Here is a 22,350-nt window from a genome sequence, read left to right on the forward strand (position 1 = left end):
ATATAGTATATTAAATCTCAAAATACTTTTAACCGTATCATATTATTTTAAATGAATCAAATTAAATTTGATAATATTTTATGCACAGTAAACTCGCACGGTTGATTAAAAAATCTAACCGCGTTTGGTTTGAAATAATTTTCAATAAAGTAAAAATTTTAATAAATTAATAATAATGATAATAGTTAATTAAAAGAATATGCGAACCTGACGAGGAAAGACAAGTAAAAAAGAATTTAAATTTAAAAAAAAAAGAAAATTGAATGCTGACCTGCAAGACAACAGTTACAGCACTCAATAACTTAGATAATTCCTTCTTCTTCAAGCATTTTCTTCTGTCCCAGCCAAGATCCTTTCCTTTATTGTCTACTAATTTAATTAAATTTTGTTCCTTTCCTTTCTGAATATTTCGAAACCGGCCAATCTCTGTCTCTCCCAGTTTCTTTGTCAGTGATAGTAGCATTATCTTCCTCCCCGTCCTTATTTTTTTGAGATTAGTTTTTAAAAAATTTTGAATTTCAGTTTTTGGTTTGTGGGTAGACACGGTTGGTTCTCTTTTGTCTTTTTCCCAGGATCTGAAGCAGTAGCAGAAATGGGAATGCATGTAGTTGAAGAAATGCAGGGATATCTTCGGTATGGATGTCACTTTCCTTACCCATAAATCAGTAACAACCAGATTTACTGAGCTGATGTCTGTTTTAGGTTTTTGAATACATGGGTTTTGATGTAGTTTTGAAACTGAGTGTTGCTTCATTTGCTATCTTTCCGTTAACATGTTATTGACTTAATGTGGAGGATGCTCGTTGGTATTCGTAAAACAGGAAATTTAAGTTGATGGGTATCAATTTTTTTTTTTAATGATTTGACATGAAATTTTAGTGAAATATGGAGTCTGTTTCAGAGGTTTTGCTGGAGTATTTTAGTACCAGAGTTTTGTAGCTACTGTCATTTTTTTTGCGTGTTCCGGTTTCTGTTTTATTGATTTTGATCTTAAATTCCAGGAGAGGGAATGCATCTACAGTTGCAATGGCAAAATCTGGAGGAGATGTCTTTTTCAATAACTTTTATCATGCGTGCTATGAAGTAGAATAGTTGATTTAGAATGGAAATTTGAAAGGAAGTGCTCTTGTTTCTTTCACTAGATCAAAGAACTCTGGTATGAAAGTGCAACCAAGTGACTATTTGGGTTTATTTTAAAATCTTCATTATTTTTGGAGCAGTACTAGGTGATAAGAACCCTTTTTTCTTATATTCATATTGAGGAAATGGGTTGTGCTGCATCAACCATTGATAAGGCGGAGAAGGTGCAGGTATGCAAGGGGAGGAAGAGGCTTATGAAACAATTAGTGGGGTTTAGAGAAGAATTTGCAGATGCACAATCTGAGTATTTGAGAGCTTTGAAGAATACTGGTGTCACTCTCAGACAATTCACAGAATCAGATTCTTTAGAGCTTGAAAATACAACTTATGAGCAGGCATTACCTCTGTCACCACCTCCTCCACTGCCTCCTTCACCCCCACCACCTCCTCCTTTCAGTCCCGATTCGAGAAAGCCCAAAGATGAGACACAAAAAGAAATTGCTGAGGAAGAAAGTATGGAGATTGACAGAATAGGTGGTTGTACCCCACCGCCTCCTTCAGTTCCAAGTTCCTCATGGAACTATTGGGATCCTTTTGAATCCTTGTTGCCTCATCCTAACCCACAGAAGAGTGAAACAGTGGAACAAATTGAGGAAGAAGATTGGGCAGAGACACAGACAGAATTCGAGGGTGAAGAGCAGGAGCCAGAAGTTGCTGGCGTTGTTGCTGTTGATTCACCGTCTGAGAAGAAGCTGCCTACTGAATTTGTCGATGACAACTCATCAATGATGAGCTGGCATACAAAAAGTACCGCAGAAGTTCCCACGATAGGGTGGAGAAGCAAAAAGACCCTAGAGGGTATCGTTAAGGAATTAGACGAGTATTTCCTAAAAGCATCAGCTGGTGAAAAAGAGATTGCCATTTTGATGGATATCAATGGAGGGGACACTGCCCTTCCGCAGAATCAGAAAGAAAACAAAAGTAAATACTGTTTCCTGTAAAATATTCTTTAAGTTAACATTTTTTCTTCCTATATTTGTGCTGCATACTACTTAGGAAACTTACACTAAAAAAGTACAAATAGGAGGCATTTTATTTCAAAAACAGGTGCAAGTTTTCAACATTTGCTTAGGATTCTGCGTATGTTGTACTATGGTGTGGCTTTCTTCATAGATTGCAGATTCAGGAAATGAGCTGTTCAGAATAAGCTAATTTGTGAAACTGTTAAAATCTTGTGTGTGTTTACTTTTATACTTGTTGATTGCTTGTGTGCTAATTTTTTAAAATGTTTCTTGAGAGAGTTTTAAAATGATTTTATTTTGTAGTTTGAGTACTACATTGTTTCTTTTACATCCATTACTTTCTTTTATAGAATGGTTGTTTCTCAAGGTCATGAGCGATTTGAATTTGAAATAAGTGGTAGGTTATATGTGAATTAATTATCTGTGACTTAGAAAGTTGAGTTGTCTGTTTTCTCCACAGACTATCAGAATTGCTTTTAGTTTTTGGATGTGTAGCTTAGTAGTGAACTTGATTGAAGACCTGCTACATGCATTTTGGGACTTGTTAGTAGTGGATAATAAATTTGGAACTTAGATATGCAGGGCATATTTGGGAGTTCATGGCACCATTCAACTGGCCTTTCCTAGATGTTGCAAGAGGTTTGATTGCATTGAGTATTGGATATATGGGCATGCTCTCTTGCAATATTTCATACCATGTTATTGATGATTCTGGATATGGTACTCAAACCTATATGAATTTCGGTCCTCCATCTAGTCTGTAAAATACTCCTCTATGTTCTTGATATTTAAAGTTCTTCATTTTGTTCTCTCTTATTTCCTTAGATATTTTGAATCTTAATCCAATTGGTAAAAACTTCTATGACCTTACATTTGAGGTCATTTCTCTTTATTAACTTTTGCATGCCAAGAATACAAATAATAAAATTGGGTTATTTCGTATCAGATTAAGCTTTCATGATATTCATTAACATTTGAATCTTCTACATTGGTCTTTGACATTTGATGTTAGCGGTTAGATAAATAAATTGCACAAAGAACAACATCTGCTGAAAACTCTTTAGACATTTTTGACATTATTTTAGGAGCATGACTATGTCTTGCATATAGCAGGTGTGAAAACCACCTGGAGTTCTATCTAGTTCACTTTTAGGTTTGGCCAGGTAAAGAAACAGAAAATTTCTCTTGTAACTTCAGCTTGTATCATATTTAGAGCTTTGAGATACTAAAAATCTGTTTCTCGAGTGTGTGAATTGGCTTCCATTAGGCTGTCTTAATGAGGGTTATGGTTTGAGAGATTAATTTTGTCATCACAGATTACACTGTGTTTAGTTATCCTTTTATTTTTCTTTCACTGTCCGCAAGCTTATTATATTTTGTTCATCTTTTTGGCCGAGCAGTTTTATGCTTTGATCGACAGTATTCCGCGTTTCTTTGTCACTGTGTTTCTTGAGTTCTGATTAACCATTTTCAAAGGAAAAAAAGATCATCAGTTGCTGTTTTTTGATATCATATTCCTCTTAGTGGTAATTGTATTGCCTACAGGGAAGAGGAGCAATTCTGCCAGGGTCTTTAGTGCCTTGTCCTGGAGCTGGTCTTCAAAGTCACTTCAGCTTGCAAGAGATGGTGCTGAGTGCAGCTTTTCTGAACCATGCAGGCCCGGAGCTCATTCCATCACACTCGGAAAACTATATGCGTTAGAGCATAAACTTTACAAGGAAGTAAAGGTAAGAGTGATACTTGACTTGTATTCAATAAGATCTGTGCATAAGTCAGAGTTTTTTACTGCAGTAAATCTCCTGATTTTGATGCTAGAAGGATTATCAGTAGTTGACTAAATATTCCAAATTTATTTTGAAGTGTATAACTAATTATAATTATAATTTTAAAAATTTTATCTGCTTCTAAAAAATAAAGAAAAACAAACATTTAGTTTTCTCCTAATTGGACTTACGTGGTAATCACTAACACTGTTATTATTATTTTTTTAATTGTTAATGTTGTTTCTTAATGTTAACATATTAGTATTTTATGTAACAAATTAATCAATATCAATATTTTTTATTAATATCAGCGAATAATATTGTATATATACTAAAATTTATTTATTATATATTAATTTTATAAATGATGTGATATTTTGGTGTTCTTGAAAAATAGTTTAGGGTGTCTAGATCTTTCTAATTTAGTTCATATATTGGGGGTTAAGTCAATAATTTTAAAATATACAACGTACGTACTAGAGTAAACATGAGGGAGATTAGTACAATTTTTCCTAAAACAAATATGAAATATATTAACAATTTAATAATGTTTGTTTTGTTACATATTTTAGTTCTTGAATTTTACTAACTAAATACTATTTATAAAATAAAACTAAAAATCAAATGACATGATAATAAATAAGAAAGAGATATTTTATGTACTTTAGAAAATGTGGTGTTGACTACATTACCAAAATGAGGGAGGTCCGTGCAGAATTTTTAAACATAACGGAGGTAAGTGTATATTTTCGAAATACTAGAGGGTTACTGTAATATAGATCAAATTATAGGTTGGCTTTTTTAATTCGCCTCATTTTTTTTCTTATGGGCAGATGCTGAAGTATGTATTATTTTTTAATGACTGATGCATTTTAGTCATTCTCATAGCTGTGGGTTTATCAAGAAAAAATATTTGCCACATGAGAGTTGTCGACAGTTTCTGAAAAAATATGTGGTCTCTTCTGCAAACATTTTTTTTTCTTTTTGTTGTTTTTTTCAATATCTATGCCAGCTATAAACTTCTATTGTAAGTACCTTAGAGCACAATGGCATGAATGCAGAAGAAAACAAAATTTCAGGGTTGGAAGAAGGAAATAGTGGTTCCTAGTTGACAATATTATAGAGAGTGGTTTCTGTATTATTAAGCCATTATCTTTTTGAAATGGTGTTTGACTTGATTTCAAGTTCAAAAGAAAGAAATAATACACAGTTGCTATGGTTGTCCTCTTCCAACAATAACTGATGGGGATCTCTTTGAGGATCAGGATGAGAAGACATAATCTTCCTAACAAGCTTATGTTGCTAAAATTAAAAAATTATTCATCCTAATTCAAATGGTTCTGTTTTTATTGTTTCTTAGTCCGGATTTAGCACTTGCTTATGGATTTTGTTATCCTATTTGTAGGAGGAAGAACTTACTAAGCTAGAGCATGAACGGAAATCCACATTGCTGCAGAAGCAAGAAGATGAAAACCATGATTCGACCAAGAGAGATAAAACTCGGTTAAGTGTTGAAAGTTTGGAGTCTGACATAACATGTCTGCGGGATTCAATAAGTATGACAAGTTCATCCATATTGAAGCTCATTGACGAGGAGCTGCATCCTCAGCTGGTTGCATTAACTTCTGGGTAAAAGTTATACATTCTCATGGCTCTTTTTTGATTTGCTTTTGGGATTACATAAAAATTAAATAATATTCAGTATCTAGTATGTCTTTGGAAGGTAGAGAATTTATCTATGGCATGAACCAAGAACGGTTGTTCTTTAACTTTTTCTGATCGAAAAATTTTCTAGTTTTTGAAAGAAACTGTTGTGAGGCATTCAGGAAAACAGATCATTCACCTGTCACCGTTTTTAGTGGAAATTTTTCATTCATAATATAAGTATCTTGTTTTTATATGTTGATTAAGACTAATTACTTGTATTTCTTGTTGAATTATGTTTTTTCCCTATTATTTTTGCAGTCTGATGCATGTGTGGAGAACTATGTCCGAGTGCCACAATGCTCAGTATGAGATATCCCAACAGTTGAATCATCTCATGGATTGTCAGAACATAGACCTGACCACTGAATACCATCGTCAGGCTGCAGAACAGCTTGAAGCTGAGGTCATTCGCTGGTACAACAGCTTCTGCAAACTTGTAAAATCTCAACAAGACTATGTAGGAAACATCTGCAAGTGGATCCAGCTGACTGACTTCCTCGTGGTTGATCATCAACGGAGTGATTGCTTATCTGCTATGAGTAAGCTTTGTGAAGAATGGCAGGTGATCTTTCAAAGGCTACCTGATAAGGTACTATAATTGTCAACCTTGTTTGGGTGTTACTGACAGCATGAATGACCAAATATCCTCTGCTTGCTTTTCTGTATTTATGTATAGTGAAGTATCTTAATGGCAATTTAATGGGTTATGGTTAACTTGAGATGAGGTTGTCTGGCAGTTGCATTTATTTGTATGCTGTTTACAGAAGGCGCCCTGGATGATTTAACCTAGATGAGCTCGCAATTCCGACAAGGAGAACTATCATGTATCTCCATACTGAATTATTGGAGGATTAATGATTTTGAGATTTACACTTGGATCTGGTATGCTTACAGGTAGCGGCAGAGGCTATTAAGAGCTTTTTATCAGCCATTCAGTCAATAATTGAGCAGGAAGCGGAAGAACAGAAGCTGCATAAAAAATCTGATAAGCTTGAGAAAAGGTTGCAAAAGGAATTAATGTCGGTAAGTGAGATGGAACGGAAACTGGAAGGCGGGTCAGGTGCTGAAAATACAAAGTCTAACTTGAGTCCTAATGATTCCTTGTCACTAAAATGGGCAAAAATTGAAGCCTTAAAGAAACAAGTGGAGGTTGAGAAGGCTAAATATTTGAAGGCAGTTGAGATTGGGAAGACAATGAGTCTGAACAACCTGAAAACAAGCCTCCCGAACGTGTTCCGGGCATTAATGGGGTTCGCAAGTTCTTATGCTCAGGCTTTTGAGGCCATTCATGCCCCACAACAATCTGATATTTGCAATGCATCTCAGCCTCAGGACTGAGATTCAAACCGAATATGCATAGATCATCAGCCTTCTTTTATTCTCACTCAATATTTAGTAGGTCTATCTGCTGTTTACAGCATCTGAGATTTACTGCCACGAAGTTCCGATTATATTAGCATTTATGAAACAAAAATGTTATATTTATGTTTTTTTCGTTGAAAGATGCAGGATCTTTGAATTTTTGTTCTAGACTAAATCTTCTCTCGGAAGATTTTAGGTGCACAACATAAATAATTTACGAGTCTGTTTTCGTTGATGTACTGATCTTGTGCTGACGGATTTTAATACGACTTAGACTGAATTTTTATAACCTTTGTGATTAAGAACTTCATATTTTCTAGAAGTCCTCTAGACATGACATAATATTTTTATAGAATATGTTTTACAAGAATCTCCTAGTTTACTGGAGTTTGATTTTGGATCAAAGTTTTAACATTGTTTCCTATTTTGATTTATTGTTTAAGCTTTTGGTTTATATTGAAAATCTTTTAAGTATGATCATACTATGTGATTAACTTTTAATTGACTATAAATTTTAGAACTATACACCATACAAATTCTTGATCACTTGTTTTCTATCTATATCTAATTCGTTTTGTAAATCTTTTATAAAAAATTAAAATATAATAACCTTCTAATATAGTAATAAAAATCTATTTATTTTACTTTTATATAATTATAAATATATAGCTATTTTAAATTATTATTTATTTTATATTTATTTAATTAAATAATTTTCCTTCATATAAAATAATATTTTATATCATTTTTATATAATTATAATTATGATAAATTGTTAAATTACTTTTTATTTTTATAATTTTTTTATTATAATTTAATTATTAATGTTTTTTTTTTAATTTTTTTAAATATTTAATTTTCTTTTATTTTTTAATAAAAAAACTAAAATAATCAAGTTATGTTTAATACTTTAAAAAATATTTTAAAAAGATAATTTTGATTTAATAATTGAATTAATAAATTATTAACAATTTATTAGAGACCAAATTATAGTAAGTGCCAAATTTTAAAAATTAATTTGATAATTTATCCGTATAAATATTATAATATGCACGTAAGATAAGACATGAATATAGTAAAAATTAATGTTTGACGAAATAATTTAAGAGAATTTTCTGATGATCTTATTCTTGCCACATAGCATACATACATAATGTGAGAATGATATAGATTGTCAACTCTCATTCAAATTATGCAATCTTGGTGTATATAGAAATTAGACAAATATAACTACAACGGAAAACAAAGACGAATAAAAAAGGTCATCCGAAGAGGGAGATCGGGAGGCTAAAGTTGCTAAAACGTAATTCATAAATAATAGCTTTGAACACCATAACTGAGTTTATCCTTGCAGTAGAATTTGAAAAACTTTCTCACACAGAATTTCTCTTACATGTATATCTTTATGAGTTATTCCAAGTAAAAGAAAGGTGGGTATAGTACTATATTTAGATAGATGAAATGAGAGACTTACACATATCTTATGTTTTCTCCATCGCAAAGCTTAACGAGCTTCTTGATCTACACTAATGATTAGTTCGTACTATTACATTGTGTTCAAACTTAACTAATTTAGAGAATTTTTTTATGAATTACTGGATGTCTTAAATTAATATAATTCGATCTGATCTAATTAAAAGACTAAGAATAACAATTAACATGCTCGTGGGCGAGAAGACTAGTAAGAAGAGAAACCACTACGCTCCTTTAAGAACCTAAGGGACACACCTAGAGGCTTGTCCTCCACAACAAGTGATCGTAAACCGAAAAGAAGAGAGGAGAGGAGTGTGAGAAACCAGTATGTGAAGATTCAAATGATATCAACAGCACCTTTCAGACATGACCAAACATTTGGGTGATCTCTTCAATATTGTGGTTGCCTAAATTTCAAGACTGTCCCAATCAACAGGCTTGTCTCCCCACTGATATTCCAGTTGTTGATGCCTTTTCTGAGCCAAGTTGCCCATCAGAGCAAGACCTGAGATATTCCACAACTCCATAAAACAAAAAGGACAAGAGGAAAATAATCTCATAAAATGGAAAATAATGTCATATCATGAAGAGCACGGGAGAAAAATAACAATCTAGTTACGAACTCAAGTTTCATGCTGTGATTAGCATAAATTTATTTTTATATATCGCGTTATTCTCATATAATGTTAACACTCTTTATTAGTCTTCTTTCCAAGTTAATATATAGCTTATTACTTGTGTATGTAACTTTAAGCATTTTCCCCTCCAATTATCTCTTCTTTAGGTCAATAGGTTCCTATATAGAACATTTACGTACAAGTTCTTCATAAATCAATCAATTATAGTTGAATAACTTTATTTTATTTCTTCCCTATGGTATTAGAGCCAATATAGTCTTAAGGGATTCAAATTGCTTTCGTGTACTCCTTACCAACACAACAAAGATGTCGTAGTCCCAAGTTAAAGATCGTGTACAGGTTGACATTTGTGGAAGTTAAGGTTTAGGTCCTTAAAGAAGACTGGCCAATCTCCAACATCAAGTTATTCTACAACATTTTTTTAATTAACTATTCTGGTATAGATTTTCTGCCACGAAATTGTTACATATTTATAGGTAAGACATATGTAAGCTTTCCTTTTCAATAAAAAAATGGCCAGGATTTTGGTTACCAATTTTTTCGCCTTCAGTTAGGTAATATATTTTCGATTTTATTGCTCTTCTTCATAAGATATTGAAGTCATAGCATTTTCTTTAATACATACAAAAACAATATGAAGGCATTTATCAAAGTTTGCACATTCCTATTGATGTCTTGGAAAATTGATGCTGAAAGAAGTCGTGTACACGTAAAAATAGTATGTGCATACCTTCAATTATTCTATAGAGAGCTGACCACCATCTGTCTCTTGGAACATGGTAATGCTGTAGCGTGTCATCTACAACTTCATCATGCTTCCCCTCCAAAACATCCTGCAATGTGAGAACAGCATCTTTTGTTTTCTTCAGGATATCATTCTTGTCTTGAATATCGAACCCCTTGAGGTTATCTTGCAAAGAGGTGAGGCTAACGGAAAGTGCAAACTGGGTAGCAGCAGCCCACTGTGAAGAGGCGGCCAACCACCTCCGCTGTCCCTCCAGCCCCATAGATTCTTCCCTGGTCAGCTTGTTCTCTTTACGTTCAAAAACTAAGTTATGTAAATATTGGGCATTTGCAGGTCCTGTGCTTCGAACCATCTGAGAAAATGCACTTTCACCGTTTGATAGCAGTTCTTCAGGATAATCATATTCCAGAACCTGAAAGTAAGAGTTGAAAGTTTCCAACTGATAAATAAATAAAGAAATGCCTTTAATTATATAAATAAATGATGATATGATTCAGATTAAACAATCTGCTAGCCACTTTGTTGTTGAAACAAGGTGAACTAGTGAGCTAAGAAGATTCCAAGCATACCTGGCCAGCATCCAGCACTAGGATTCGGTCACTGTCAATAATGGTATTTAACCTGTGAGCAATGGTAACCATCGTGCAGGATTTGAATTCTTCACGAATTGTTTTCTGGACAAGAGCATCAGTTCCAACATCAACAGCAGCAGTTGCTTCATCAAGAACAAGGATCTTTGATCTTCGCAGCAGGGCACGGGCAAGACTTAGCAGTTGTCTCTGTCCAACACTAAAATTCTCTCCTCCTTCAGAAACCTTGACACAATTGAAATTTCATTGTTTACCACTTCCCAGTTTTGATCTCTTTGAACTACACACAGTCTGGCATAGATCAAATACTCAAACGTACTTTCATATCTAAAATTTTATGTTTGTACAATGTTAGGACAAATGAATTTCATAATAAGAAAATGGGAAATTCATTTGCAAATTTATATTCTTAGGTTTAAAATGTGAAAAATATATGGATTTTGCGAATGAATTTTATGTTTCTCTTGCATTTGTTTATTCAAAACTAACCTATATGCAACGAACAACATGCTATTTCTTGCTATGTGTATTCATCAGCAGAAGGTCCAAAGTTATTCACGTAGATGTCCTACATTCTTCAGATTTTTTTTTTCTAAGTCATAATAAAGGCTGGACATATATTTAAAAGTATTAACAATTCCACTGCACTTATTTGAAAACAACAGGCAGATGTCAATGATCTGTAAATCAATGTTTTCGGTGCCTGTTCAGTTAAAGTTACAATTTGAAATTATCAGGTCGATGTTATCAGGGCTGAGGATAGGTTTAGATTCTGATTACAAAAACTTTACCCACTCCAAAAGTTTACTGTTAGAATGTGGGCTTCTAATCCCAGAGAATCAAAAGAGAATGTGGCATGTTTCTCTTTATCTCATTTTACTTCACTCGACTCCTTTAATTTTAAAAAATAAATTATATATCAAAATTTAGTAGTTAAACCAAGAGGGCGTAGAGGAATGCTAATTTTATTCTTGTAAGTAGTTTTAAGTAGTTTCTTTCAATGTCTCTGTTTGGAAACATAAAAAATATCTAAGAAAAAAGAAGAATCAGCTAAGGTTTTCCATGGTTAATGACAGAAATCTCGCACCAAATCACCTTTGATCCATAAAAGATAACGATAACTCATACCTCAGCATCAAGCCCAAAGGCAATCCTCCTGATTACATCCTTCAGATGTGCCCTCTCTAAAGCCTCCCAAATGTCAGCATCATTATGCTCACCAAAAGGATCGAGATTAAATCGTACAGTTCCTATAAAATAGCAACAAGAAATAAAATGATATCGCATATTATTTAAATGTTATATCACAAAGTATTATTGAAACATAAAACACGTTTTATCAGGACATATTTCCCTGGATGAAAAGCACATGGGAACCTCATTGATATATTTGTTTCTAATTTATCACATGCCTTCTTTTTATCTAGAAAAATGTTTATAAGCTCCTATGACATAAATATCTTTCTGATTTAGCTTGGCTTGCTATTTGTAAATCGCAGCTGTAATTGTAATGCTCCAAGCTCAAGAATTACTAGTCCAGAAACTGTTGAGCTCAAAATCTCAATGTTGAGAACTTCATTCTTATATGAGCTTAATCAAATATGTTCCTGTTCTAATTGCAATATAATATCAAACTTTACTTATGTAGGATGAGTAACAGCAAAGCTAACTTGTCCTGTACATAATTTAATAATAGAGAAAATTTTGTGATAAACAGAAGAATGAAAATTGCTTGAGGAAATTAGATATCGATATGAAAAAAAAACATAGGGAGAAATAGGCTGAACAAGATAGATTAGATAAAACAATAATGAGAAGAACAAACATGGCCAGATATAAGGGAATAAAAGGTAACTAAAATAATATAATGTCTAAATAAATCTGAATAACTTAAAAATAGAAAGAAAAATAAAACAATTACAGACTTTTCTTTTAATACAAACTATATTCCAAACTGAGATCTTATTCTGCATTTTTCACCCTACTTCGATTATTATCATACTCATTAAGGCCACATATAAAGGTCATGATATAAAGTCCAAATATTACTTGAGCTTTGGAGACCAAAGATAATTGCCGAGAAAGGTTGTATTCTTTCGACAGCTATGAGGCAGTATTAATAATAACCTTGTACAAAAAAATTACAAGACAACCATAACATAGTAAACCCTATATAACATCATTAACTTTTATGTATCTGTTAGGATACAGCAATCAAGGATTACACTCTCATAGCACAATGATAGCATTATCAATGCCATATGTGAACATCTTCTAAGTCTAAGCACCATTGGGCTAAAAACTTATCAAACTCAAACTACTAATGCTCATAACACAAGCTCAAGCTACTGAAAATGACCGACTTGAATCCTTGTATGTGCTTCTTTGACCAAAATTTTATCTCATATAAGATAGCAACATTGTTCAATTCTTAGGTTGTCCAGTTACAACATGATAACCTGAAAAAACCACAGTATCTCCACACAATTTAAAGGAAATAACAAAAATATTTGTCTTGTGGGAATTGTTTTTCTTTTATGATAGAGAATGTGAATGACAAAGAATTACAGGTTTAGCAATACAGTTACAAAAAAATTGTGGCTGAAAAACATAGTCTCAAATTTAGTTATATACCTAGTCAATCAGCAAAATATTACATGGCAAGCCAATGAGCAAAATATTACATGGACCAAGTTCAGGTACAAATTAAAGCTTCAACGTCATACCAGACTCCTTTTGCATGCACAGACATTACCTTCACTCCATTCTGTAACTAAATATATAAATGCATATGAAAAGAAAAATGCTCAAAGAAGTTCTTGATACTTATGCATGCTCATAAAATCAAAATGTTTATTGAATTTCCTTGAACATCAAAGGAATTTCAAATTGAAGAAAGAGGCTGGTAACGAATCAAAACATATAGTTTAAAATTTTATAGTAAGTACCTGAGAAAAGAACCGGTGATTGTGGTATGATACTTAGGACCTTTCGTATATCTGTTAATCCAAACTTGGCAAGGTCAAAACCATCAATCAAGATTCGTCCTCTTTCAACTTCTACAATCCGAAATAATGCATTAATCATGCTGGATTTCCCTGCACCAGTTCTGCCAACTATGCCCACCTTCTCACTTGGACAGATACTGAAGGACAATCCATGAAGCACTGGAGGAAGTTCAGGTCTGTAACGTAGGACAACATCCTCAAACACAATTGATCCGGCAGAAGGCCAACCACTTGGAGGACGATTGCTTTCAATTATATCTGGAGCCTCAGGGAGAAGATCTATGTATGTGCCAACACGCTCAACAGCATTTAAACTATTTTCAGCTCTGCTTGCTTGCCTTAGAACACCACTCAACAGATTGGTGATATTCAAAGTATAACTGAGAAGCAGACCCATTGTAGATGCAAATGCAGCTTGATTATCAAATTTTCCATTCTGCAGCACTGCAAATGTTGCTGTTAACCAAATCATGATGCCTCCTAAAGTTTCCAACCTTATGGTGAGCCAACGATTTGAACTAACATTTGCAAGGGTGAATCTGATATTATTATCCATGGACTTTCCATTAACATATGCCATCCTATCATAGCCTTTGTATGCACGAATGGTTGACAAACCATTCAATGCTTCCCCAAATTGAGCATAAACAGGAGATCTAGTAATGGAATCCAAGCGCTTCACTTCACGAGCTGTACTCTGTGAAAATACGGATGGCATAGATGAAAATACAGCAATATGGAAAGGCAAATAATTCACATGAAAAAATTTTAATGAATAGCATATATGAGAGTCATAGAACTATCCATGCAAAGCTGTGAGATGTAGAAAAAAAAAACCATAGCCAAAAGCTGCATAAAACAACTACTTTACCTGATAATAGAGATAGGCAGCATAAAACAAGATAAGAAGTGGCATGATAACCCACAACGATACCGTGCTAATGATGCCTATCAGCAAAAAAGTTGAAAGGAGCTGCCACACCTGGCCAAGAAACATATTCATGAAACTGGCAACATTTCGGTCTATATCTCCTAGATCCTTTGCGAATCTGTTTATTACACGTCCACTTGGGTTGGTATGGAAAAATAGCATTGGAGCTCTTAAAATAGATTTTAGCATGGCGTCGTGCAAATTTTTGGCCGCATGTAGACTTGATTTGATCAACCAGAAAGAGTTCGCAAGTGTCACAGTCACCTAAAATCAAGAAAACATGAATTCTTCATTCCAATGTAACTGTAACTAAGAAAATGATCCCAATGTTATCATGCCAGCAGGAAAGGCAGGGCTTTATAAGGCAAACAATGAAGCAATTTCGTTTTATATTTTTTCTTTATTGGATTTCCTAGTACCTCCTATTTTTAAATTTTCAGATTCAAATTCTTGGATAACTTAATAACAGTGTTGAAAGCACAGAGAAGATAAGTTACCACAAGATCATTCAGTCAGTAACTTCATATGATTGTTGATGTTAATTATACACTGACCATATACACACCTGGCCAAATCCTAGAAGTGCATAAATGACAATAAAGAATCCAGGATTGAAACTCCTTGAAGTGCTTTGATCTGTCCAAACACTTAACCAAGTGCTACTCAAAATTCGAAGAACTTCAGTTGTCAAATAGCATGAAAAGAGTATCATGACTACCCACAACCCTCCCAATGCATCCTTATACCTGCACGTAGAAGCACCACAAGAGTAGAAGCACCACAAGAGACATGAGTTCGAATTATATGTATATAAAGCCCCAACAACAAAAGTGGAGGCAAATCCATGGAAGAAAAGCTCAATTAGTGTTGAGTACATTTCATTTAGATTCTTTGAACTCAAGGACTATTAATGATGTAACTTTAAATAAATCACCTTAAAGCTTGACTACAAGAAAAAGTAGTGAGGGTTTAATGCCTCCAACATTAATAGACAAAGCAAACGGGTCTGTACCATAAGAATAAATGCTATTTATAGTTATATGGTGTCATTTATGAGCTGGATTAAAAATTCTACTGAAAATGAAAGAGGCCTATCATACTTCATACATCAACACCAAGTAGGTGACTTGACAAGGTTGCAACCTCTAGTTGTTCATTGAGTTTAATTTGTTTCAGAGGAAACTTCTTGAAAGAAATCAAAGTTATAAATAATTCTTGGATTAATGAGTTGGAAAATTGCACACTTCATTACCTCATCAAAACATGCCAACTGACAACACCTGTTTCTCGTTCTTCTTGCTTGATAAGTACAGATCTACCTCCTTTCCCTCTTTTGCCATAGCTTGGATTACTTGGCAGCCCATTCACATAATCCACCTTGTTAATGGCGGGTTTTGAGGTTTCTAGGTCAAAGCTTTCTTCGCTTGCCTTTTCTTTACTCTGTTCTTCCATTTCTTCCATTTTCCCTGCATTTTCCATCAGTTTCTAGAATAGCCTGCCATTTCTTGAGAGCTCCTCGTAGGTCCCCTCCTCTTTAATCATACCTTCACTAACAAGAATGATCTTATCCACCTGAGGGAGAAAATGCAGCTGGTTCGTGACAAGTATTCTTGTTTTGCCCCGTAATTCTTCCTTGATACAGCTGTTAAATACCTGTGAGTTATTTCAGAACAGCTGAGCATGATACATCTCAAAAGCTTAAGGTGAAGGGAGAATGGGCCTAATGTTATTATATTTTCACCATCATATAAGAGCCATACTTGGCAATGGGCGTCGATGTAATGAAAATGAGTTTTCCAAGGATTGAAAGACAATAGTTCCTTTCTTGAAACTATGACTAGAAAGTTATTGCTTAAAAGGTTAACCTATAGCCAGGAGGCCCAACATTAAAGCTAGATGAAAATAAGAGAAAAAGAAAAACACAAGGCCATGGAATTGATAATTGTATGGAAGAATCCTACTCAGACTGCATAAGTGTTTCCTTTAGAATTGTATCAGTGAAGATTATGAGATATGATCACTAGTGACCCTGCTTTTAGAATCTTAGGATATAAAGTAACAAAAATAGTGATGGCTGACATGGCTAGCTAGATTATACTGGTTAACATGAACTAATACCTCTCGAGAAACATGAGCATCAAGAGCACTTAAAGGATCATCAAATATGTATACATCTGAATCAGAGTAGACAGCCCTAGCCATGGAAACTCTCTGCTTTTGTCCACCACTTATATTTACTCCTCTCTCTCCAATTTCTGTGAGATCACGATCCTGAAAAAATAGTTGTTAGATTATTGAAACATTCTGCATGGGATGAAACTAGGGACAAGTTTAAGATCATAATCCACTTACAGGAAGTAAATCAAGATCATGCTGGAGTGAAGTGACATCAATAGCCTTCCAATACTTTCCAGGTTCATAATCAGATCCAAATAATATGTTTTCACGTAACTGTGAAATTGCATTTTCAGTGTGAGAAGCATGATTACTGGTAACAAGTTAATAGAAGCCATCAAGTATAGAAATTATTCGTATAACTGGTTATTCATAGAGTAGAACGCACTGTGGCATTGAAAATCCATGAAACTTGAGGAACATAAGCAACGGTCCCCCTAATGAGAACACTGGAATCTGCTGCTGCAGGGGGAAGTTCCCCCAATATTGCTGAAATCAGTGATGTCTTTCCTTCTCCAGTCCCACCAACAATTGCAACCAATTCTCCAACTGATATGTCCAAATTGATATTTGAAAGCGTGGACCCATCTGCCTGAAAAAAAAAAGCACAAGCTCAAAGCACAAACTTTATTCAATCACAAGTCCCCAACAAATGCTGCTTCTTTTGGTAGGTCAAACATTTCTGATGAAAGTGGAGATGTTCAAAGAAAAGGTCCAGATCAGGGAAGTTAAGTTTCTTAACAAACAGAAGGATAGAAGGCTAGTTTCCATCTTTCAAACTGTAGAAGACCAGTATTTGCTCAAATAATTGATGTTTTCCTCTAGAGCAAGTATTCAGGGCCTGGAATGCTACAAATTATAAATTTTATGAGATTATTTCTTAGAATTATTCTATTGTATTATGATGAAGAATAATACAACAATATATAGAAGAATGATTACACAAGAAACCCTAACTTTCCATCCTTAATTTGATAAGAGAAGGATAGAACTTTGGAGAAAATATTGGAGGATCTGGTTATTAAATAATTGAGAATCCCCATTATATAGGAGTCAAACAAAGCTAGAATTACATGGAATCCCAGATAATGACACTTTCCTATTCTAAAATGCTACACTCTCCCTCAAGCTAAATACTTAACAATGTCACACAGTTCTTCAAAGGTGGTTCTTGGAGGGCTTTAGTGAGAATATTAGTAATTTTTGATTTTGTAGGTGTGTAGATTACTTGAATTATTGAGTTTTTAAATTTCTCTAAAATAAAGTGGCGATCAATTTATATGTGCTTTGCTAGGTCATGATGCACACATTTGCTTATGTTGTCTATTGAATAAATTACCTTACATCTACTAAAGTAGCCTATGCTAGCTTGGTTTGCATATATAAAGAGGTACTTAGGGGCCCCTTTTTGAGTGCTGACCTTCTCTTGTGCTTATAACTTTCTGAGTTAGGCAATTGAGAATATAAACGTTTCAGACGAGAGTGCTTTTGAGGACTTCAAGGTAAGTGTTTCTTGCGCTTATAATCTTCTCTTGCCCTTTTTGTTTTGGTCAGGGGGCCTCTCCAGCCAATGGACTTATACCTTATTGGCTCCTAAATGCTTTGGCTTCAATAGAAAACTTAAAAATTTCTGCCATAACTTTTAAATGAAGAGAAGAGACTCAAAAGATGGAAGCTACCAAAACAAAACGAAGGAAGAAGAAAATAACTCCGGAAAGAATTTTTTACCTGATGCTGACGCTAATTGTACATGCCAACATTTTTCTAATTTAAATCAATTCTCTTCAAAGCTTAAATTACCGGGCATGAATTTTTCAGAAGGCAGTTAGTCAACTCTACAGTTTGACATCTTATTGTCAAAAATTAGCAAACACAAATTTATAGGACAATGAGTCTTCCAACTCTATTATCTGATCAAAACTTACTAACAGTTTGAACTCAAGATCTCTTGCTCAAATAGGGGTTAGCCATCCAAAAATTTCCAACTTATCAGAAAGAGCTCAATTTAGTTTTTATATTTTAACAAAAGAGCCATAGTATCAACCTCTAAACCCTAAGGAATTGAAATATTTGTATTAGCTATTCAAAAATTTTCAGCTAATGTGAAAATGCTAAATTTAGTTTCTTTTTTGTTTAACACAACTTAGTTTTCATATTTTAACAAGAGCCATGGTATCAACCACTAAAACCTACGATAATAAATGCACAAAAAAAGTAGGAAGCAAATATAAGTTCTGTCAATTAGTAGAATAAATAAATGTTCCATTCAAAATCGACTATGCATATAAAGAAAAGAGATAAAACTTGAGGTTGACCTGTGAATTCCAGGAAAAGAATCCTTTCTTAATTGTGACAGCTGGAAGCCCTGGTTGAAGAGGTGGGTTAGGTATCAGAACTCTTTCCTCACTCAACAATAGCTCTTGCAGGCGCTGTAATGATACATTTGCATTCACAACCTGTGAAGTGCAGAAAGAAGGTCAAATAAATATGGAACCAATCTGAATATCATTGTAGATACACCTGAAAGTTTTTTGGGTAAAGAAACACCTAATGGAAGGAGGAAAATACAAATAAAAGAAGATAACCTATCCTTGTATATAAAGGGGGAAAAGAACAAATTGTAATGTCTTCCTACTCCTATGCCAAGAAATTGGAATTTAAAGGAAATTCAACATAAAGTAATACTATATGATAATATGAAGACGATGACGAAGACCCCTAATTAAGAGTTGAAAAAAGTATAGAAATAAAAAACTGGCTCTTGAATTTTCAGGGGTTGTTTAGTTATAGAAAAATTCTACGTTTGCAGAGAATACTTTGGAAATAAAATGAAAAGCTTTATAGTTCATTAAAGTTAAAATAACACCTCTTTCTTCAAGAGGGAAAGAATCTCTGATGTTCTTCATCTCTCGCCTAACTCTGAAGAAAGAAAATGATTTTGGGATTAAATTGAAAAGATAAGTGAAAGTAAGGGCTTGTTTGGCTGGAGATTTGCTGCAGCTTCTGCGGTGCCAAAGCACCTTGCAGCCAAACAGTAAAAATTGAAAGCACTTGTTGATAAGGATTTCATACTAAGTAAAATACTACATTAGTTAAAGTTCTAATAATATAATTATATTATATAATTAAAGTTAAACTAGAATAAAAATAACTACTCTATATATATCTTTTAAATATAAACACAAAAGATAAGTAATAAAATTTAAAAATTTATTTTATTCAAAAACTTCATGATATCAGAGTCAAAAAAAGATTATTTTAGGGTTTTGAACCTAAACTAAGCAAAATATGCCAAAATTAGTACTCAACTACCAAAGAAACCAAACCCAATATCATCCAGATGGAGTTACTGCTCAACCTCGGCCAGAACAGCCACAGTTTCCGCGCGCGTCCGCCACGCGCAACCAGCAGCAGAGGCGTGTGAGCCACACATGTTAATATAGTAAAATTAGGTATTGCTCAACCTATTTCTACTTCTGATAATTGGATTATAGACTCTGAAGTTAACAGACACATGACAGACTTTTTTAAAGAATTCTTAACCTATTCTTCTGAATAATATCCGTATAGCAGATGGGTCATACACCTTCGTGTCGGGAACAAATTCCATTAATTGTACTTCTATTATTACATTGTCTTCAGTTTTACATGTGCTTAGTTTTTCTGACAATTTTTTATCTATTAGTGCCATAATTAGAAATCTCAACTGTAAAATTGAATTTTTTCCTAATCATTGTATCTCTTAGGATCTTCAAACCGGGAAGATGATTGACACTAATAAACTGCAAGATGACTTATATGTCTTAAATAGACATATGAACTTGATTGGAAATCAAACAACTATTGAGAATAAAGAAGTCAATATGGCGATACTACAATGACACCGACGATTGAGATATCATTCATTTTTTATTTTAGAAAAATTATATGCCAAATTATTTAAAAGAACGTCTATGTAGTCTTTATTTTGTAATGCATGTGAACTTGTTAAATATAAGAGAAGCTCTTATCATTTAAGTAATAAAAGAAGTACTGATCTTTTTATGACTATTAACTCTGATGTGTGGGGATCTACTCAGAATACCTCTCTTTCTGCTTATAAATGATTTGTTACTTTTATTGACTATTGTACTAGATTAATATGAATTTATCTGTTAAAAACAAAAGGTGATGCATTTTCATATTTTCAATATTTTCACAAAATAATATGTATACAGTTTGGTGCTAAAGTTAAACTTTTACGAACTGATAATGGTATAAAATATATGTGTAGTGGGTTCCGCATCTACTTGGAGTCAAATGAAATAATTTATCAGACAAGTTGTTCTTACACTAGTGAACAAAATAGGATTACTGAAAGAAAAAATAGACACATACTAGAGATAGATCGCTCACTAATGTTTACCATAAATCTACCAAAGAGTTACTAAGGAGATGCAGTTCTGTCAACTGTCTATCTTATCAATAGAATGCCTTTGCGGTCCTAAATTTTAAAAGTCTTATGAAGATTTTGTAAGGAAAAATTTCCTACATTATTTCCCTAAAAGCATTTGAATGTATGTGCTTTATTCATACTAGAAATGTAGGTAAACTAGAACTTAAGCTCTTAAGTGTATATTTGTTGGATATTCTTCTACTAAAAAAGACTACAAGTGTTATCATCTACCATCTAAAAAATACTTTATAACTATGGATGTTACTTTTAGGGAGAATGAGTTTTACGTTAACTCAAACCCAACACCTTTTTAAGGAGAGAGTGAGAAAGAATAAGTGATACCTAATTGGTTAACAATTGAAAGTTATATCCAGAGAAAGAATTCTATTGCACAAAGTTTTAATCAAGAAGATAATATTGGATACCAAGATAAACAAGACTTAAAAAGATATTCAAGAAGAGAGAAGTTTGAAAAAGCCATCATGCGGTCTGTCGCAGATCAAGAATCTTCTCTGGTTTTAGAAGATATTGGTAAGTTATATTTCTCTTGTAATTTATCAAATAAACCTATTGCTACTAGAAAGGGAACGAAAACTTGCACTAAGTACGCTATATCTAACTTTGTTTCCTATGACTCTCTATCCCATCCTATAGAGTTTTTGTCTTATGTATTTCTTTTGCGTCTATCTCACAGGATTAGAGAGAAATTCTAAGAGATTTCAAATGGAAGAAAGCCATGATTGAAGAAATGAAAACATTGACAAAGAATGAAACATGATAACTTATTTCAGCTCTACAGAGAAAGAAGATAATTGGTTGCAAATGAGTGTTCACCATAAAACACAAAGCAGATGGATCGATCGAAAGGTACAAAGTTAGATTGGTGATTAAAGAATTTACTCAGACCTATGGGATTGACTATCAGGAGACATTTGTACTTGTTGCGAAGATGAACACAATTAGAATACTTTTGTTTTATGCAACTAATCTTGATTGGGATTTACAGCAGTTTGATGTAAAAAATACATTCTTCCATGGAGACTTAGAGGAAGAAATGTACAAAACTAGATTGTATAAAATACAAAGTAGATAGATCGGTCAAAAGGTACAACACTAGATTGGCAGTTAAAGCATTTACTCAAACCTATGGGATTGACTATCAGGAGACATTTGCACATGTTGCGAAGATGAACACAATTAGGATACTTTTGTCTTGTGCAGCTAACCTTGATTGAATCTACAGTAGTTTGATGTAAAAAATGCATTCCTCCATGGAGACTTAGAGAAAGAGGTGTATATGAAAATTACATATGGATTTGAAGATGAGAAGACACAAGGAAAAGTTTACAAATTAAAAAAGACTTTATACAGATTGAAGTAGTATCCAAGAGCACGGTTTGAACGGTTTAGAAGAGTTATGA

At 33.5% G+C, this 22,350-nt stretch overlaps 2 protein-coding genes across 9 annotated transcripts in view; one reads left to right on the forward strand and one right to left on the reverse strand.

Annotated features, from left to right (window-relative positions):
- Positions 1 to 271: 271 nt before the first annotated feature.
- Positions 272 to 7,223, forward strand: LOC110819697 (benzoyl-CoA reductase subunit C, putative (DUF630 and DUF632)). 3 transcript variants are annotated; one of them, XM_088210965.1, is made up of 7 exons: positions 272 to 633; positions 1,002 to 2,061; positions 2,685 to 2,741; positions 3,648 to 3,829; positions 5,271 to 5,494; positions 5,831 to 6,161; positions 6,467 to 7,223. In XM_088210965.1, the coding sequence occupies exons 2-7, from the start codon at positions 1,266 to 1,268 to the stop codon at positions 6,908 to 6,910; spliced, it is 2,034 nt and encodes a 677-aa protein (XP_088067091.1). In that variant the 5' UTR covers positions 272 to 633; positions 1,002 to 1,265; the 3' UTR covers positions 6,911 to 7,223. The 3 variants fall into 3 exon arrangements, with proteins under 3 accessions (XP_088067091.1, XP_088067092.1, XP_088067093.1); XM_088210966.1 differs by lacking the exon at positions 2,685 to 2,741 and having other exon boundaries at positions 3,627 to 3,829; XM_088210967.1 differs by lacking the exon at positions 2,685 to 2,741 and having other exon boundaries at positions 274 to 633.
- Positions 7,224 to 8,354: 1,131 nt separating this feature from the next.
- LOC110819651 (ABC transporter C family member 12-like) overlaps positions 8,355 to 22,350 on the reverse strand; it is a 32,211-nt gene continuing 18,215 nt past the window's right edge. For 3 of the 6 annotated variants that reach the window (XM_088210960.1, XM_088210962.1, XM_088210961.1), the window contains 12 exons: positions 18,810 to 18,950; positions 16,883 to 17,086; positions 16,672 to 16,770; positions 16,438 to 16,590; positions 15,572 to 15,972; positions 14,885 to 15,065; positions 14,260 to 14,583; positions 13,329 to 14,085; positions 11,509 to 11,630; positions 10,360 to 10,605; positions 9,776 to 10,202; positions 8,355 to 8,912 (listed from right to left, as the gene is read on the reverse strand). In XM_088210960.1, coding sequence (XP_088067086.1) covers positions 8,815 to 8,912; positions 9,776 to 10,202; positions 10,360 to 10,605; positions 11,509 to 11,630; positions 13,329 to 14,085; positions 14,260 to 14,583; positions 14,885 to 15,065; positions 15,572 to 15,798 — 2,382 coding nt within the window. In that variant the 5' untranslated portion in view covers positions 15,799 to 15,972; positions 16,438 to 16,590; positions 16,672 to 16,770; positions 16,883 to 17,086; positions 18,810 to 18,950 and the 3' untranslated portion in view covers positions 8,355 to 8,814. Of the gene's footprint in view, positions 8,913 to 9,775; positions 10,203 to 10,359; positions 10,606 to 11,508; positions 11,631 to 13,328; positions 14,086 to 14,259; positions 14,584 to 14,884; positions 15,066 to 15,571; positions 15,973 to 16,437; positions 16,591 to 16,671; positions 16,771 to 16,882; positions 17,087 to 18,809; positions 18,951 to 22,350 lie in introns of those variants that run through there. The other 3 variants (XM_088210964.1, XM_088210963.1, XR_015816181.1) reach the window with 3 other exon arrangements.

The sequence above is a fragment of the Carica papaya genome, chromosome 9 (genome assembly GCF_054855325.1).
Source record: "Carica papaya isolate Zhongbai chromosome 9, ASM5485532v1, whole genome shotgun sequence".
Lineage (NCBI taxonomy): Eukaryota > Viridiplantae > Streptophyta > Magnoliopsida > Brassicales > Caricaceae > Carica > Carica papaya.

Coding starts and splice junctions, on each gene's coding strand:
- LOC110819697 (XM_088210965.1), top strand. CDS start 1,266: ATGGGTTGTGCTGCATCAACCATTGATAAGGCGGAGAAGGTGCAGGTA. Junction 2,062..2,684: donor GAATCAGAAAGAAAACAAAA/GTAAATACTGTT, acceptor TTAGATATGCAG/GGCATATTTGGGAGTTCATG. Junction 5,495..5,830: donor CTGGTTGCATTAACTTCTGG/GTAAAAGTTATA, acceptor TTATTTTTGCAG/TCTGATGCATGTGTGGAGAA.